The sequence below is a fragment of the Brachycentrus maculatus genome, unplaced genomic scaffold (genome assembly GCF_059751285.1).
Source record: "Brachycentrus maculatus isolate JH-2025_06_01 unplaced genomic scaffold, ASM5975128v1 h1tg000467l, whole genome shotgun sequence".
NCBI classification, from domain to species: domain Eukaryota; kingdom Metazoa; phylum Arthropoda; class Insecta; order Trichoptera; family Brachycentridae; genus Brachycentrus; species Brachycentrus maculatus.
The window spans coordinates 338,303-357,468 of NW_028281214.1; the positions used below are offsets into that span (position 1 = coordinate 338,303).

Here is a 19,166-nt window from a genome sequence, read left to right on the forward strand (position 1 = left end):
CGACCCGAAGACCAACATGCACTATAGTTTTCAATACAGACATGTGTGTTAGTGATTGTCCTGACGAAGAGACGGGTACGTCTCGAAACCGGTAGACGTAAAAATCTCGGTGAGTGGTTATATACTAATTTTATTAACATTTTTGTAAAAAAAATAAATAAGTAAAAATGACTAACCACGAAGTAAATGCTTTAAATATTAATAATATTGAGAATAATAAAAATATAACAGTGTCCCAGGAGGAAAACATGGCTACCCTTGTTCAGTGTAATAAGATGAAGACTCGCTTACAGTGGCGGTTCTTATTATTATGCATATAACGTCAAAACAAATTAAGAAGGGCCTCGGCTCGGCTATGATATTAAGTACACTAACTAATGCCATCGCCGTGCTCCGAGATACAGGGGGTGATTATGTTCCGAGAACGCCAACACTGAAGCCTTGTTCTCCGCGATATCAATTTTAGCAATTATGATTTTAACGAAAAATATCGGAGAAGCTTTTGAAATTAATTTTATTATTTCTTATATAAATATATTATTTGATTAAAACCAATATTTTTAGCTTTTCCACTTTATTTTTATTTGACCAGCGACCATCATCAGACTGGTATGTCATGTCGGTAACGACGAAACCCGGTCGCTGGTCAAATAAAAATAAAGTGGAAAAGCTAAAAATATTGGTTTTAATCTAATAATATATTAAAAATGCAATTCCATCACGAAGTGATAATCAGTGGATAATATATTTTTTTTATATAAATTTGTTTTTACAGACACATGTGTACCTAAGGGAGTGTTAGCGTAAATACATAACTAACATATTTATATTTATATCTCAATAAATCATGAATGTACGAGGGAAACGATCATGAATCCAAAACATTGAAAAATAAATTTATTATTCTCAATATTATTAATATTTAAAGCATTTACTTTGTGGTTAGTCATTTTTACTTATTTATTTTTTTACAAAAATGTTAATAAAATTAGTATATAACCACTCACCGTGAGTGGTGAGTGGTTATATACTAATTTTATTAACATTTTTGTAAAAAAATAAATAAATAAATTTATTATATGGAATGTAAAAGGTACATGGGTAGTTTTAGGATGAATAAGGAATATGTAGAATTAAAACTCACAAACTCAACTCCATATAAAAAATGAGATGAATACGTATTATTATTTTAAATATTTCAATACATAATATAAATAATAAGTGTTATTTACTTTTCAGTATAAGGCTTATTCCATTGCTTACCATAAAAATAATTATTACAAAAATAAGATTTGTTTTTCTCGATTTTTCCTAATTTCATATTGGTGGAGTTTGTGAGTTCTAATTTTATACCCCTCATATGTAAGAATGTTTCAATCATAGTTTTTTTTCTGGCCGGCTACATGTTTTTAATATTACATGTTTTTTTCATAATTATATCCATAATGCTTATCTCAGCCTATCCTTAATTAACCATTAGAATATCCATCATATATCGTTTAGCCACACATTTGTCTAAAAGATTGCATTTCGACTGCAATCAATCTTCATTCACTCTTTTACCAACTCCATGCTTCAATTGTGGTATGAAATAGAGCAGAGAAAGACCGAAAAAAACTGAGCATGACCGAGTATGTTAAATACTTGAAAGCTGTCGGGTGATAATGCAGGAATGACGTAGAGCCATATAATATTTACGAATACAGAGTAGTATGGTGTTCTATACTCTCGGTTTACCCTTGCATAGAAGCGGCGTTATGGTTAGTTAGTTATTATATAAAACAAATAAAAAAAATGCATCAATGATAAGTAAATCTAATTAAAAGGGCTCTCGTTAAATGCGTCGCAAAGTCATAAAAAATAGCAATAAAATATGTAAATTCCTACAAATCTTGGTTCCCGCTTGTTGCCGATATTACACGCAACTTTAATCGAGGTCGTTTTAAAGCAATTTCGTTCGCCGACCGCTTCCCGCCCTTCAGTGATATTAATATCTGGTGTCTGGAGCACATACCGTCATCCCCTACCACTATTTCCTACCACCCTCTACCCTGCAGCCCCCGCTGTGGTACGCCACGGGAGTAAGCCTACCGAGTACTAGAAAGAGTAGAAAAAGGATTTTACCATTTAAACACTATTGAATTATAGGCGTATTATTTCTTTATGCACTTGTGTAACGCTCACCATTTTGCCCATTTTTTAACATTCGTACAGCATTCTTTTTTGAAAGGATTGTTTTTAAACACAGAATGGTGTGGCGTTCTATTTTCTCTATCTACCCCTACAAAAAACGGCAAAAATTGATTATTAGGTTTATAAAGTTAAATATGCCATATTTTACGTATCATAAAAATAGTAATTGGCCAGCAAATATCTATTGTAATATTATAAATTTATGATATACAAAAAAATGTCTCATTACGAAAATTCCTTCTCATTAAAAAAGGTTACATAGTTTTATTTTGTTATTAAAAAAAGGCTAAGTGCTGAAATTTGAAAATTAGGTAAAAACCCTCATGGTTGTTTGCATTAAGGGTGTAAATACACATTATATTGCAAAACCCCTTGACAGTAATGATCTCTTCCCTGCCTTCTTTGCCACTTTTTAACCCTTTGTTTCTATGCGAATCAGGAAGGAATTAATTATAAAATATGGCGATAAGGTATGAAGGGTAGTCGTGACACCAAATATTTCACAATGCCTGCCTTGTTGATCTCTTTACTTAAGGGAGGCTTTCAGGTAATACACTTTGTGCCAAAAGGTTTTTTTTCTTTCCGTGTCCGGATTCCTCACGCACCCTTCGTTCTTAGTAATTTTATAGGGGTTGCTTGATGTGGTATCTGTGGTGGGGCATGTTTTGTTGAAGCGATATGGTGAGCTTCATCTATTATGTATACTTGTTATGAGAAGGATATACGAGGAACATTTCATTAAAATGGAAACGCGAGGGAAATGCCCCACCACTTTTTAAAATGTCTAAACAATTTATTTGTAAACAATTTTTTATATCGCGAAATACACGACAATAACCAGTGTTTTTTTATTATAATTAAAAATAAAATTTGATAATAAAGACGCATAAAAGCAATGTTTTAAACTTTATAAAATAAAACAACATTGTTTTAACCACTTTTTATTGGTACAATTTTTCCAACTGATTTCGACAAGAACCTTGTCATCATCAGGGTTTATGTACTAATTCTAAAACATTTAAATACCAATAGTTAGGTTTTATTTAATTATCCCTTACGATGCCAAAAACTTCCACGCACTCCGTACACTAAATGAAAATGTGATTTAAAAAACGGGAATAAAACTCCTAAATGTTGCTTTTATTGAGCATTGCGCAGCAAATACGTCCACTCCGGACCACAATTTGAAAGAGGGTACCAATAAAAAGTGTTTAAAACAATGTTGTTTTATTTTAAACGTTTATAAAATGTGCCACAAATTATCTGCGAAAAAATTTCAAGAAATCAATGTTTTTTAAATCATTAATAAAAATAGCGTTTTTTATTACATAAATCGATGGCTATAATCACACCAGTACTTTTACTGTATTCAAACTTATATATATAAAAACGTGCAAAATACTACCTTTGAGTTTATTCATGTAAATAAATTCATAAATGTGGACTACTATTTAGTTTACAAATGTTTACAATAAGAAACTCAAAAGTTCTCTTAAAAAAGTATTTATTTTCAAATAAATTTAAAATCACGCTGTTATCTTGCAAAATAAAAATCAAATTAACCCATTAAAAATATTGTTGATTAAAAAAAATGTACTCATGTTAAGTTTCAGCTAAGATTACAGAAACTATACCCACATATCATCAACGCGATGTAAACAAATGTTATGCTTAGTAAATTTCATGTGAATTTTGATTTCAATTTTAATACACATATAAGTAAATACACACACACACACATACACACACATACACACACACACACGCACGGGCACACATACGCACAAAACACTCATACGCTCAAAAACACGCATACGCACACAAACACACACTCACTCACTCACTTAATTAAGACTATATCAGTCTTATTCAACATTATAGTGTATTTTAAACCGGGTTTCAAGACGATCTTAAGCGAAACTCACAGTCTCTATTAACATTATCCCGATTTTCGTAAATGTGTATAGTCCTATTTTCTAATTGATCTTGGTGACTAACCGACCTGACCGAAAATAGAAATTGTTTCCGGTCTCATTATTATACCCCGCTATGGCTGGTGTATGTTCTCGTCATTTACAATAAATAATGACTCATTTTTTTCTTATGCTTAAGACTGTCTTAAATTCATCAAAATAGGTAAATTCCTTGATTTCGTGAAAAATATATCAATGGAATCTTATAATTAATAGAAAAAAATATGCCCTCATAGTTCAGATATATTATTAACGTCATTTCCGAAAAATGAATTTTCTGAGTGTTATTAAAAAAATTATCATAAAATAAAAGACCCTTTTTTAATCAACTGTCCTAAAATGAATCACGTCGTAAATTCATGTGACTCATTATGCGTGGCATTTCAATAGTTATAAATAAATCAACCTGTTTTTAATTAAACGTGATGGCGGTGCACCAATGCAGCAAAAGTGCCATTATTGTAGGTAAACAGATTGCATCCCCTATATAGTAGGGTTGGGATAAATTATTTATTCAGCCGACTCACCCCTTCGATGTTGCAACCCCTCTCTCGGGTGGGGACATGACCATCCCTGCAGTATTGCCATCTGTTGCCAACTCAGAAATCTTCATTTTTGGAGCGCAAGGGATGAAATGTCATTCGACACGTTTCGGATTTAATTATTGTAAAAGTATAGTGTTTCAGCTATATTTTAACCCTAGATTTTATACGGGACTATTGTAGAATGTATGATTATAAGACAAACTCACATTTTACCAAAAACGTTTACTAAAAATATTTAAAACATAAGTGTAGCGTGTTTGAGAACTTTATATAAAATATGAACAAAAAATTTCGGTAAAAAATAAGACATATCTTGGTTTTATAAGACAAAGGTTAAATACATTCTTTACATTTGTTGCCTTGGTACTCCCCACAGATCAGAGGTCGATCGTAAATTTTACGAATGTCCTATAATCTAGGGTTAAGCCTCATACAATGCTAAAATATAATCGAATTAATAAGAAGTATCGCGGGTGAAAACAACAGAATAAGAGTTATAATTTACTCTTATTTTTTATGTTTTTGAGATTAAACTTACTTTAGACTTAGCTAGCTGTTAAAAATATACCTATTGAGAAAAAGGAACTAACTGGATGTCACTAAAAATCCATACCCATCATTTGAAAACACACTAAAATAACGAAATAAATTAAAAAAGAATGTCTTTACCAAATAAATAGTGAATCGATTATTCGCACTGCATTTGAAACAGATACACACAAATATTTGTTTATCTTTAAACATAAAAAAATATATACTTGTACGATTCAAAACCAAATCATACATATTTTAAATCAGTCGTTTATTAATTCTCTTTGTAGATACGATCACTTAAAGTTGATCAACCCAATCAGTGCATAAATTTGGTCACGTATTGCGTGTGAGTATTTCTAGCTTCTTATATATTAAATAAATTAGACAATAAAAAAAAATAGCGGTAAAGAAAAAGACTGCGAAAAAAAGTAGCCGAAAAAGTAACTGTTGCCTATTAGTCACACCTCTATAATACATGTATATGCGCGCGAGTATGTTTGTGTGTGTGAAAGTTTAAAACAGTTTAAACTTTTCCTCCCTCTTACTTGTTCCCTCTCTAACTACCTTGTGTTTTTTCATTCCACAAAGGGGTGATCGAAAAACGAGTAAAACACATATGCCGATGAAAAATTCTTCAAAAATATATTTTATCAGAAATAAACGTTACGTCTGATACAGAATAATATAATTGATTTATTTTGCTTTCTCCATCTTGAATGACAGCCGAGGTTGGCTTTGATTGAAAACAATCAAATGTTACATAACAGAAAAGATAACACGTCAACCCTTAAGCTTCAAACACGTCACACATTTCAGTACCTACCATTGAGAGGCTTTGGAAAGTATATGTAATATTCACTTAACTACAAACATATATTTTGCCCACCATACATGGTGTTTTTTTCTCGTTTAGTAATATTTTTCTTTATCATTTCAACATAATTTAATGATGAATAATATGAAAATCAAGTCAAAGGCTTTGAGATCACTTTACACACGTGTGACAGTCACCAATTCTATTCAGTATTGACAACCACACTACTTGTAATTTTTGGTTTCCTAGATTTTGATCAATGTTGTAAAACACTACGTGTAAGTTTACAACAGCCATCTATGTTGGAATGGGAATAGCTTTAATTAAGCACAGACCCTTTTTATTTGTATGTGAGGTCTGAATTCTGGATTATATTTTCATATTTGGGATTCACATACATTCACGTACTGTGTTAGGATATTAAACGATGGAAATTAAGTGTGATGAATCTCTTGCTTTTATTTTGACTACTTTTGACATTTAAACCGAGATCTACAGTATTATAGAATGCTCTGCACAACAAGGTAACCGTTTATAATAAATTATGTCTTTTACAGAGTAATTAGGAAAAAATCTTCTGATTGTGTATTTTTGTATTGAATCGTAGGGTAATATATTCTAAATAAAACATGGTTTTTGTTGGATCGAATTCTACATTTATTTATGTATATCTTAATACTTGACGCATTTCGTCTTCTTAGGGCATTATCAAACACTGATAGTGTTTGATAATGTCCTAAGAAGACGAAACGCGTCACGTATTAAGATATACATAAATAAATGTAGAATTCAATCCAACAAAAACCTTGTTATATTTTGGATTTATTACCCAATAATTCAATATGGAATTCTACCAACTGTCTGCAGGTACGATAAATATTTTTGTGTTTTCAAAGCATGATAAACTTTGTGGTATGGTGACACAACACTCTCATTATACGTCATCGTTCACTTTGTAATACAACTTAAAACAGTACTTCTGAATATCCTTTATTGTGGTATTTATTGACCTATTTTCCGTTGATTTTTAAAATCCCTTTCATTTTTTCAAAAGTATTTGAGACACTCTGTTATTTTATAAATTATATATTGTATTTTTGTAAGTGTGCATGTCTGTATATGCTGCCATACAGGCACGGAAGCACAATAAAGGTTGGAGTAACAGAATACCTATGATTTCCCATGAGGGGAAGCTTATGCCCACGCATAACGTCCCAACGAAATGTTTTTTTAATCAATCAAAAGCTAGCCTGATATGTTGTATGTACTTTTTCCGATTTTCTCGTGTTATTTAACACGAAATACATTTCAGAAGGTTACGAGTTACTCGGCTGATTACTCAATTTTGAAGCTGATCGTAATTAAAAATATACTGCAAAAAGTCGGACAGATTTTTCTCTCGCTGGCGGGGAAATATGGCGAGGGTCTCGATTAAACATTTAAGTAAAAAATCAGAGTATGTTGAATTTACAAGTACTTGGGACTCGATCAAGTTACAATCAGTAGAGGGAAATTCTTAATTGTGTGTTTTTATAGAGATATATGGACTTTATACTTTACAATTTTCACTCAAATTTTTTCACATTATTATTTTTTTCACTGTAAGATTTCCACTCTAATTTTTATTCAATATTACCCTGGACTAGTCCTTGAAGCGCAAGGCTGATCACCTGTTTTTCGTGTAAGTAACGATCAGCTGCGTCAATACGATGCAGTGCCCTATGCACCATTGGGTGCGGATAAGGGTAAGAAGAATAATATACTTTATAATCAAGGGAGAGAAAGTTATAAATAAAATAATAAAGGTGTGTTGAGATAGTTTGGGCACGTGGATCGAATGAGTGAAGAAAGATATGAAAACAAATTCATGAGACGAGTATGGTTTGTATGACAAGCAAAGAAAGACCGAGAAAACCTTGGTATGATCAAATATTTCAAATACTTAAAAATGATCAGGTCAGGAGGCGGAATCATCGGTGGGTATGTATGAATGAAAAAGAGGCGAATATTGTGTGCAAAGACAGATTGGTGTGGCATTCTATTTTCTCTGCCTTTTCCTATGAGAAGTGGCTTGATGGTTAGTTAGTTAGGTAGTATGAATTCAAATTATTTACATATTTTTCAATGTGTATTTCACCACGCACTGGATAACACTAAGGACCATATTAAAAGATATTGTTTATAAGAGGTATTTCAACAGAAACGTAGCATCTACTCCCAACCCAGGAAAACATGTCACTTAGTTTGAATGACCTGTCACTGGCTGGCTTAAGTGATCGCTTTGTTAACTATTTTACCCATTATTCAACATACATTTTGTATTAATTTTTCATAGCTGTATACCGGCGCCGTAGAGTAGTTGGAAAGACCTTCAATCACTAAAGTAGGGTCACAGGTGTGATTCCCGCCTGCCCCAACATTATTAGCATTCACCTTTTGCTATTACTAAACATCTATACTGCATTCATTTTAGAATCTCTTATATATGCAGTGTTGTAAAAATTCCATTATTCATATAAAAGATGCTTCATCTTGTATAATATACTATTAAACATCTTAAAATAATGGTGTTCACTTGGTTATATGAAAAATAATTGATCTTTAAAATAATTTTCACACTGTAATATTTATTCAATATTACCACGGTACCTGAAACGGAGGGCTGATCACCTTTCCTTCATGTGTAAAAAGATCAAGATAACACTGCGTTTATATGACTCAGTGCCCTATGCACCATTGGGGTGCGGATAAGGGTTAAAAAAATAAGTTAAAAGTTTATAAAATAAAGCAACTTTGTTTTAACCACTTTTTATTGGTACCATTTTTCTTACCGTTTTCGACAAGAACCTTGTCAAAACCGGTTAAAAGTGGTTAAAACAAAGTCGTTTTTATTTTATAAAGTTTATAAAATGTGTCACAAAGTATCTGCGAAAAACATGTAAGAAAAGAAATATGTTAATCTATTTTGACACTCATGTCAGTAAACATTTACAACATTTTGAGTGTGTCCAAATACTTGTTCACAAAATCTGGATTATCTCCAATTACAGGAGTTATTTTCATATTATTTTTTGACATCTCATCAAAGATGAAGAAGAATATGGAAGTCTGGGCATTTACGGATCTCACATACTAATATAAGAGTTTCTGCTTAATAAAAAGCTTCTTTACATCTCACCAATAGATGTCTCTAGTGAAGTTTTAGTGATTCATGAACAAGGTTTCTAAATTGGTTCATATATATAGAACTTCCAAGAATTTGAGTAGTTTGGTTGTCAATAATGGGTAGAATTGGTGAATGTTACACGTGTGTAAAGTGATCACTCAAACCAGCCTATGACGGTCGTAAGCCCCGTAAATGCCCAGACTTCCATATTCTTCTTCATCTTTGATGAGATGTCAAAAAAAAAAAAAATAATAATAATATAAAAAAATAATATCAGTAAACATTAGTTAAAAAAAGTAATTCTTAAAATATTTCTATTTAAGGTTTTAAATTAAGTAAAAATGATACATTTATTTTTAAATATGCCCTTTTTTTGTTATTATAGTGTTCTAAAATTATAAAAATCTTTTTGATGTTTTCTTTGACGAAAATTTCATCATAATTTTACGAGAAATCGTCTTCCCACTTTTAGATATTTATTAAAATGATATTACCGGAAAGTACTAAAAATATTTAGAAGTGGTATTTTTTGTGAGGAGAATAATAACAAAATTATCTTTGATTCAACCTTTTTCTTTAAAAGCCAAGGTTAAAAGATATTGTAAAAAATGTTAATGGCTTATTGTGATTTTTTTACACAGCCAAAAAAGATAATTGAATTTTATATTTATGAAATATGAAATTGATTTATTTTTTAAATATTTTCAGTTTTTTTTCTAGAATTTAGTAATTTTTATTATTTTTAAACTTGGCTTTTACTTTGCGAAACATATATTTTAATATAAAAATAAAAACAATGGTTAAAAATAACTTTTGGGGTAATAATTAGACATGACGAGTTTCGATAAATTGATATTTTTATGTTTTGATGAAAATATTTGTTAAACTCAAAACTAGGAGAGTTTCCGAAATTTTGAGTGTGTGTTAATACTTGTTCACAAATCTGGATAATCTCTCCACAACGGAGTTATTTATTACATTTTAACATCTCAACAAAAATGAAGAAGAATATGGAAATCTAGGCGTTAACAGGGCTTGCGACCTGTCATAGGCTGGTTAAGTGATAAGTTTACACACGTGTAACATTCACCAATACTACCCATGATTGACAACCGCACTTCTCAATTTATTGGAAGTCCTAGATAAATTGATTCTAGATGTAAGCTTTCCTCATTCCAACATAGACCCCTATTGTTCTAGTACTCACATATACAGTGGCAAGAGATTGATAAATATATCTAAAGGAGTTCCAAAAATTTGAGTAGCGTGGTTGTTCATCATTTGTAGAATTGGTGAATGTTACACGTGTGTAAAATCATCACTTAACTAACCCTTTACAGTTCATTTGCCCTGTAAATACCCAGACTTTCATTTTCTTCTATACCTATGTTGATCTGTTAAAAATGAAGTAGAGTTAAGTCAACGTAAATAAAATCAAGTGGAAAGTTTAAAACAATAAAATAATTTTATATTAAAATATTGATTTTTAAACTTAGCGAGATGAAATTTAATTATACTACGGTTTAAAGGCACAGATAAAACATAAATAGTCCGCAGTGTAAGTGACACACCCTGCAGTATAAAAATAATCGAAATCTTCTTTCTTTACAAGAGCTTTAGTACATTAAACTTCTTACCATTCTCCCCCGTGGTAGCAGCCAGAGAAGTCAGATTACCAAATTTGTTTATCGCGAGGATTATTCAGACCGGGTTTTGTATTAATTTTCTCCGTGTGATTTATATCTCCGAGCCGAGAGGGAATCTGTATACTTTTATTATTGCCATTAAGAATAAGACCATGGAAAAATATCGTCTTTTCGAGACGGGTGAACAACTTAAGGGAAACTTCTTTTATTTCACTCAAATGCTTGTTGTCTTGAAATGTGGGAAGTCTTATTTGAACCAACTTTACATATATATATATATATATATATATATATATATATATATATATATATATATATATATATATATATATATATATATATATATATATATATATATATATATAAATATATATATATATATATATATATATATATATATATATATATATATATATATATATATATATATATATATATATATATATATATATATATATATATATATATATATATATATATATATTTATATATATATATATATATATATATATATATATATATATATATATATATATATATATATATATATATATATAAATATATATATATATATATATATATATATATATATATATATATATATATATATATATATATATATATATATATAAATTTATATATATATATATATATATATATATATATATATATATATATATATATATATATATATATATATATATGTATATATATATATATATATATATATTTATATATATATATATATTTATATATATATATATATATATATTTTATATATATATATATATATATATATATATATATATATATATATATATATATATATATATATATATATATAAATTTATATATATATATATATATATATATATATATATATATATATATATATATATATATGTATATATATATATATATATATATATTTATATATATATATATATTTTATATATATATATATATATATATATATATTTATATATATATATATATATATATATATATATATATATATATATATATATATATATATAAATATATATATATATATATATATATATATATATATATTATATATATATATATATATATATATATATATATATATATATATATATATATATATATATATAAATATATATATATATATATATATATATATATATATAAATATATATATATATATATATATATATATATATATATATATATATATATATATATATATATATATATTTATTTATTTATTTATTTATTTATTTATTTATTTATTGTAAGGCCAACAGACAATTTAGTATAACATAAATATACATTCAATTAAGTAATATTTGTAATGTCCAATTACAGGCTTTAACATAATTGTTACAAATAAGTAAGGTACCTTTTTGTTTCTGTGCGCATACATACCAATGTTCATAATTACATGTAGAAATGCATACACCATTCACTGGTATGATAGTGCCTTAAATGAAAAGTAGTGTAACTTATTTTTCCATAAATTAAATTTCATGAACGTGATATGCATGCGCATGCGCACATAGGTACACGGTGCACATACATATATATATACAAATAAGCAATAATAATTACATACTATTTTCAAGATTAAAGGATTCTTCAATTTCTTTCTCAAAGGATTGTAGTGTAATATTGAATATATCTGTATTCTCATATTTATTATTAATTAAATAACAGGTTCTGTAAATGAAAGAATTTTGATATGACTTGGTATTACATTTCGGAACGTGAACAATACTTTTGTTTCTTGTCTGGGTCCCAGGAACCCTAAACCCAATCTGTGACAAAAGCTGTGGACAGTCAACAAGATTATTAATGATTTTGTAAATATATATAATATCGGCCATGCTTCGTCGGAATTTAAGTGATTTTAGGTTAAGTTTAGTAATAAAGTCACTTGCTTCACTTTCTGGAACTTTCATCGCAAATTTACAGTATGATATAAATTTTGATTGAATAGATTCAACTCGATCGATGTATTTTTTATATTGAGGGTTCCAAACGGGGGAAGCAAATTCCAAATGGCTCCTTACGTAAGTATAATACAATAATCTAAGAGTATGTATATTGGTGAATTCTTTGCCTAAACGAAACAGGAAGCCCAACATTTGATAAGCTTTTTTGACAATCGAGTCGACGTGAGCTTCAAAAGTTAATTTAGAGTCCAATATAACACCGAGATCGCGGATCTCGGTGACTCTAGAGAGAATATGATTATCTAGCTTATAATTGTGATTAATTTTAAGTTTGTTTCTAGAAAATGTCAACACAAAGCATTTGTTAGTATTTAATTTTAAATGGTTAAGTTTGCAGTATTCGCTAAGTCTCTCGAGGTCACTTTGGAGTTTAATACAGTCTTGTAGTGATTTAATTTCAAAATATATTTTCATGTCATCGGCAAAGAGCAAAAAATCAGCGAATCTAAAACATTGGCCAATATCGTTTATAAAAATTAAAAAGAGTAAGGGCCCCAAGTGTGATCCTTGTGGTACTCCAGAGGGTACGCTTACAACCTCTGAGACAAACCCATTTATTGCCACAGACTGGAGTCGGTCACTAAGGTAGGAAACCAACCAACTATAGAGATCACCATGGATACCCAAACTCGACAGTTTAGTTAATAGTATCTTGTGTACAACGCTATCAAAAGCTTTGGAATAGTCTGTGTAAATTGCGTCTATTTGGTTTCTTTTGTCCATTGCCCCTAACACAAACTCCAAAAAAACCGTGAGATTAGATGTCACAGATTTACATTTTACAAAGCCATGTTGATTTTCTATAATTGAGCCCTTAACAGCGCTATATAATTGATTGTAAATAATTTTTTCAAAAATTTTACTTATAATACAAAGTTTAGAGATAGGGCGATAATTTTTGATGTCGTTTTTTGAACCAGATTTAAATATTGGAGTTATGTTTGCACATTTCCATAGGTCTGGAAATACTCCTTTGGAAATACTCCTTCGTTTAACGAAACTTTAAAAAGCAATAAAAGAGGTTTTGCAATCTCGTAGCAACACATTTTTATAAAATATGAAGGAATATTGTCACTTCCTCCACTTGCATTGTTAGAAAGATTTTTAATAATACTAATAATCATTTTTAAAGAGACGGAGATAGAAGATATTGATATAACCTCATTGTTTATTTGTAAATTTGTATAAGGTAAGGGTAAACTAGGGATATGATGATTGAATGAAGAAACAAAATGTTCGGAAAAGAGCTCACATATTTCCTTGGGATCATCTGCTATACTGTCACCAAGAGTCATGGTTTGCGGCAAACCCTTATTTTTACGCTTGTTTTTAACAAAATTCCAAAATTGTTTAGGATCTTGGCTTATTTTTGACTCGGCATTATTAACAAAAATTTTAAAGCAGTTAATAGATTTATATTATCCACTGACACTTCGTGATGGAATTGCAATCAATTAATCTAATAATAAATTTAAAGCAGTTCTTGGCCATTCTTTTTTGTCTTGCGCGTAAAATATCAAAATCAAATTTATCAAGAGGATTGTTAAATTTCTTCCATTTTCTAAATACTTTTAGTTTTTCTCTGGATAATTTAATCAAAGCAGGGCTATACCACACTGGATAAGAATTATGTTCATTGCACTCTCTCGTGGGAACATTAATAGCTATAATTTCCCTTAAATGACAGTAAAAAAATTCTACGGCCTTATTGGTTGAGAGGTTCAAAAATTCACTGTTCCAATCAATATTCCTCATGCATTCATTAATGATGTTATAATCGGCTTTTCTAAACAATTTAATTGTACGGGATTGCCTTGGCATTGGAGTATAAACCAAAGGTTCTATATCGATAAGTAGAGCTTTATGATGACGACATTCGGGGATTAGAGTTTGAGAAGAATTAGTGACGATTAATTTTAGAGAGCTTAAAGCAAGATCTAGGTATTTATTATTACTATTTGGTATTGAACAGTATTGAGATAAACCAGTAAATGACAAAGTATCTGAAAATTTTGATATAATTGATTGATCACTATTCAAAATAGACATAATTCCATCGACACTTTGATACCATGAAACTTGGGGCAAGTTAAAATCGCCTATAATAATAAATTCTTCATTAGGATGCGCGGTTCTAAGTTCACTTAGTCTATCAAAAAAATTGTAAGTGTTTAATAAGTGGTTTCCTCCTGGTGGAATATAGACACAGCATAAATTAATTTTAACATTATTGTTTACTGTTAACGTAATCCAAACGTCTTCAGCTGAAGATTCCCAGGAAATTTGATGGTAAACTTTGTATTCCTTCTTCAATCCAATCATCACACCTCCACCACGTCTAGAGTTCTCTCGATCCCGTCTGTAAACCTGATAACGGTCATCGAATAGTTCAGAGTTATTAATACTTTCAAGAAGCCATGTTTCCGTTATAAGGATCACGTCATAGTCGTTGATAGTTACATTGAGGTAAAATTCATTAGTTTTCGAACGCAGACCAGTAACATTCTGGTAATAAGTCCTTATTTGAGCTTTGGCCCTGTTTTACTATCTAGATTAAATCTACAATATGTGAGACAGAAATTTAAAAAAGTGTAGAAATTGAGAAAAGTATTCAATACAAATGAAAAGAATTTTGAAGAAATTATAAAAAAATATTTTGCAAAACTACAATATGTGAGACAGAAATTGAAGAAAATGTAAAAATTGAGAAAAATACTCAATAAAAATGGAAAGAATTTTGAAGAAATTATAAAAAAATGTTTTGTAATACAGAGTCCGCCATCACTGGAATAATAGGACTAGTTTCACTCTTACGAACAAGCACCTGGCCATATTTCACCCAGGCAAATCTGTAGTTTTTTGTTTTGCAAATACTGCGAACTTCTTTGAAGAGGGCGCGGGTTGTTGAAGTCAGGTGTTCGTTTACAAAAATCCTAGTATCTCCAGGAAGAGCAAGGTCCCCAGAGGTTATATCCTTTTTCTTCTTAGCTGCTGCCAGGACATGGTCGCGAGTTTTCTGTGAGGCGAATTTAATAATGATAGGCCTGGTGAAACTAGGGCGGTTTTTAGGTATTTCCTTTACACGCACCCTGTTAGCAGAAATAATGTCTGACGAAGTTATTTTCGAGCCTATCTTTCCGGCAAGCATTTCTATTATTCTTGGAAGATTTTCATTTTTTTTCTCTGGAATACCAATAATTTCAATATTTTTGTTTAAATTAGTTTGTTCCGATTGCTCCAACTTCCTTTTCATCGAGGTTATTGTATTCTCTAATATTACGACGCGACTCTTGATACTATCGACGTCCTTATACTTTTCGTCGAGAATCAAGACTTTGCTTGTTACGTCTTCTAATTTGGCGTGGTAGTATTCTATGCTAGATTTAATTTCTTTCATTTCAGCAAAGATTTTTTTCATCTCTCCCATAAGTTCATTTTTTATATTATTAATTTCTTTCTTAAAATTAGAGTTGGACATATTTGCCTCTGAGCTTGAGCTCTCTTGGCGGCGAGTACTTCTAGCAGTTTCCATAATAAAGTTAAAATAAGTTCAGGTTGAGTACCTTTGGATATATTCAGCGCTAATTGCCGGTCAAAGTCCAATTTGATAGAAGCGGCGTATTGGTAGGTACGATCGATCGTTAACCAATCACACGGAAGTTTCGTTTAATATCAGCGAGGAACACTAGGTATGGCTTGTTTATATATTTTTCGAAATGATGTTTTTATGTTATTATTGCACAGTTCCGTGTCACAGTTTAACGAGTATCCGGTAAGAAGAGTCGATATGAAGGTATTCGACTATGTTTTTTTGACAATTGGCAAGAAAATACCACTTTTTACACAAGTTTGCTTTGGTAATCAAAACGGTACGTCTGCACTTTATTGATGTATTGTTAAATCTATATTGTTAAATATATATATATATATACGCAAAATATATATATATATATATATATATATATATATATATATATATATATATATATATATATATATATATATATATATATATATATATATATATATATATATATATATATATATATATTATATATATATATATATTTATATATATATATATATATATATATATATATATATATATATATATATATATATATATATATATATATAATATATATATATATATATATATATATATATATATATATATATATATATATATATATATATATATATATATATATATATATATATATATATATATATATATATATATATATATATATATATATATATATATATATATATATATATATACGCAAAAGTATTTTGTGTAAACAATTCCATATAAACTTACGATCTATCATAGAAAGCTAAGAAATTTATGCACTCCGGATGTAAACGCTACAATTGTTTATTTTTGCATCACTTTTAGACAGTTGAAGTGATTTCAGTACAAGACTTAAAAAAAAAATAACGTTAGATAATTATTCTTGGACCTTATTTATGTTTGTTTCCATTTATATGGATTGAATTATTGTTTGATTTTCAGCTAAATCGATATTTACATAAAGAAAACGCGATTATACCCGAGTTTCTTGAATACATGTGGGACTTTGTTGTTTGAATTTCAGGGTACAGATAACGTAGCTGAAAGAGCTCTTGATAAAAGAATGTCATCTGGAAAAATGTCATATGAAAAGAAAACAAAAATAATTAGAAAAAAGATAAAAGCAGTAACACTCGGGGTTGAATACCGTACTTGAATTAAATTGTCTTACTTACGTAAAACAATCCGTTGATAGTAAACATTTGGGTGGTAAATAATACGATGAAAACGATAAAGGTCATTTAAATATAACTAAAAACACTTACAAAATACCGCATTTTTTAAGTATTAATTTAAACATTACTAATTTCGAGAACCAGAGATTATCTTGAAATATTACATAATTAATATTACATAGCCACGCCTTTTTGTCCGCCTCCGCAGTGTAATGGTCAGCACGCTCGGCTACCGTTCTGGAGGTCCCGGGTTCGATTCCCAGGGGGGGGTCAAATATACAATATATACAAGTGATTTTTTCACTGTAATATTTATTCAATATTACCCTGGAATGGTACCTGAAGCGGAGGGCTGATCGCCTTTCCTTTATGTGTAAACGATTAATTTAACACTGCGTTTATATGAAGCAGTGCCCTATGCACCATTGGGGTGCGGATAAGGGTTTTATTATTTTATTATTAATATTACATAAGAAATATAATGGTAGTGAAAGTAGACAAAATAAACTCGAAGTAGTGGTCTTATACAAAAGTTTTATTTTTATAATTAAATTATCATGTTTTTCTAAAAATTAAATTCCAAATCGATAAATTTTATAAAATATTTATATTAGATGAGTTATTAGAAACACCCCTCAAATCAAACAGTTTTCTCAAGCCTATCATTCCGATCTTCAGCAATTCTCAACCGATATTAATTTAACGTCATACCACTATGTTTGTACGGAACTGACTCGGCTTTGCAGTAGACAGGGTGATTTGTTTTGTCTCGGTTCGTTGGACACATTTTTCAATGCCCAGTCTAGATTGCCATCGGAACGTTCGTGATTCCAATCCAGATACGATAAATTTCATTTAGCCCATTGGACGCGCTATTCTGTACATTTTGGTCAATTAGAAAATAATCAACTTTTTGTAACATTTTTTTAACCCTTATCCGCACTCAATGCTGCATAGGGCACTGCATCATATAAACGCAGATATATCTTGATCTTTAACACAAAGGAAAGGTGATCAGCCCTTGGCTGCAGGTACCAGTCCAGGGTAATGTGGAATAAATATAAGAATGAAAAAATCACTTATATTTATTTGCCCCCCCCCCTGGAAATTGAACCCTGAACCTCCATAGCCGAGCGAGATGACCATTATACTACAGAGGTGGACAACAGTATAACTTTTGTTTTTTTTTGACACCTCAACATAGATGAAGAAGAATATTGAAGTCTAGGCATTTACGGGGCTGACGACCGTCATAGGCTGGTTTAAGTTGTTTATAATATCTAACCTTTCATTTCCCAAAGTCTGTATGGACCTCCAAAGGTATATTTTAACATGCAAGGGACTATTTTTATAACATTTTGAGTATGTCTAAATACTTGTTCACAACAAGTACTTGGATTATCTTCAACTAGTAGTTATTTATAACCTAAAATAAAAAGTAAAGAAAAGTTTCTCGTGTTTGTGAATATAATCCAGGATTCGAGACCTCACCTTAAAATTAAAGTATTTCTGATCAATAAAAAGCTTCTTTCATGTCTCTAGGGAA

At 29.7% G+C, this 19,166-nt stretch overlaps 2 protein-coding genes across 2 annotated transcripts in view; one reads left to right on the forward strand and one right to left on the reverse strand.

Moving 5' to 3' along the window:
• The window catches only part of LOC148302286 (protein O-mannosyl-transferase Tmtc2-like), a 180,188-nt gene that overhangs the window by 55,921 nt on the left and 105,101 nt on the right, over positions 1-19,166 (forward strand). The window lies entirely within an intron of this gene.
• LOC148302288 (uncharacterized) lies at positions 15,596-16,346 on the reverse strand. The gene has a single exon (XM_088271842.1). It carries the CDS (start codon positions 16,344-16,346, stop codon positions 15,615-15,617), a length of 732 nt encoding a protein of 243 aa, XP_088127968.1. The 3' UTR covers positions 15,596-15,614.

Bases quoted from the DNA above. Each gene is read 5' to 3' on its own strand.
- LOC148302288 (XM_088271842.1), bottom strand. From the start codon at position 16,346: ATGTCCAACTCTAATTTTAAGAAAGAAATTAATAATATAAAAAATGAA.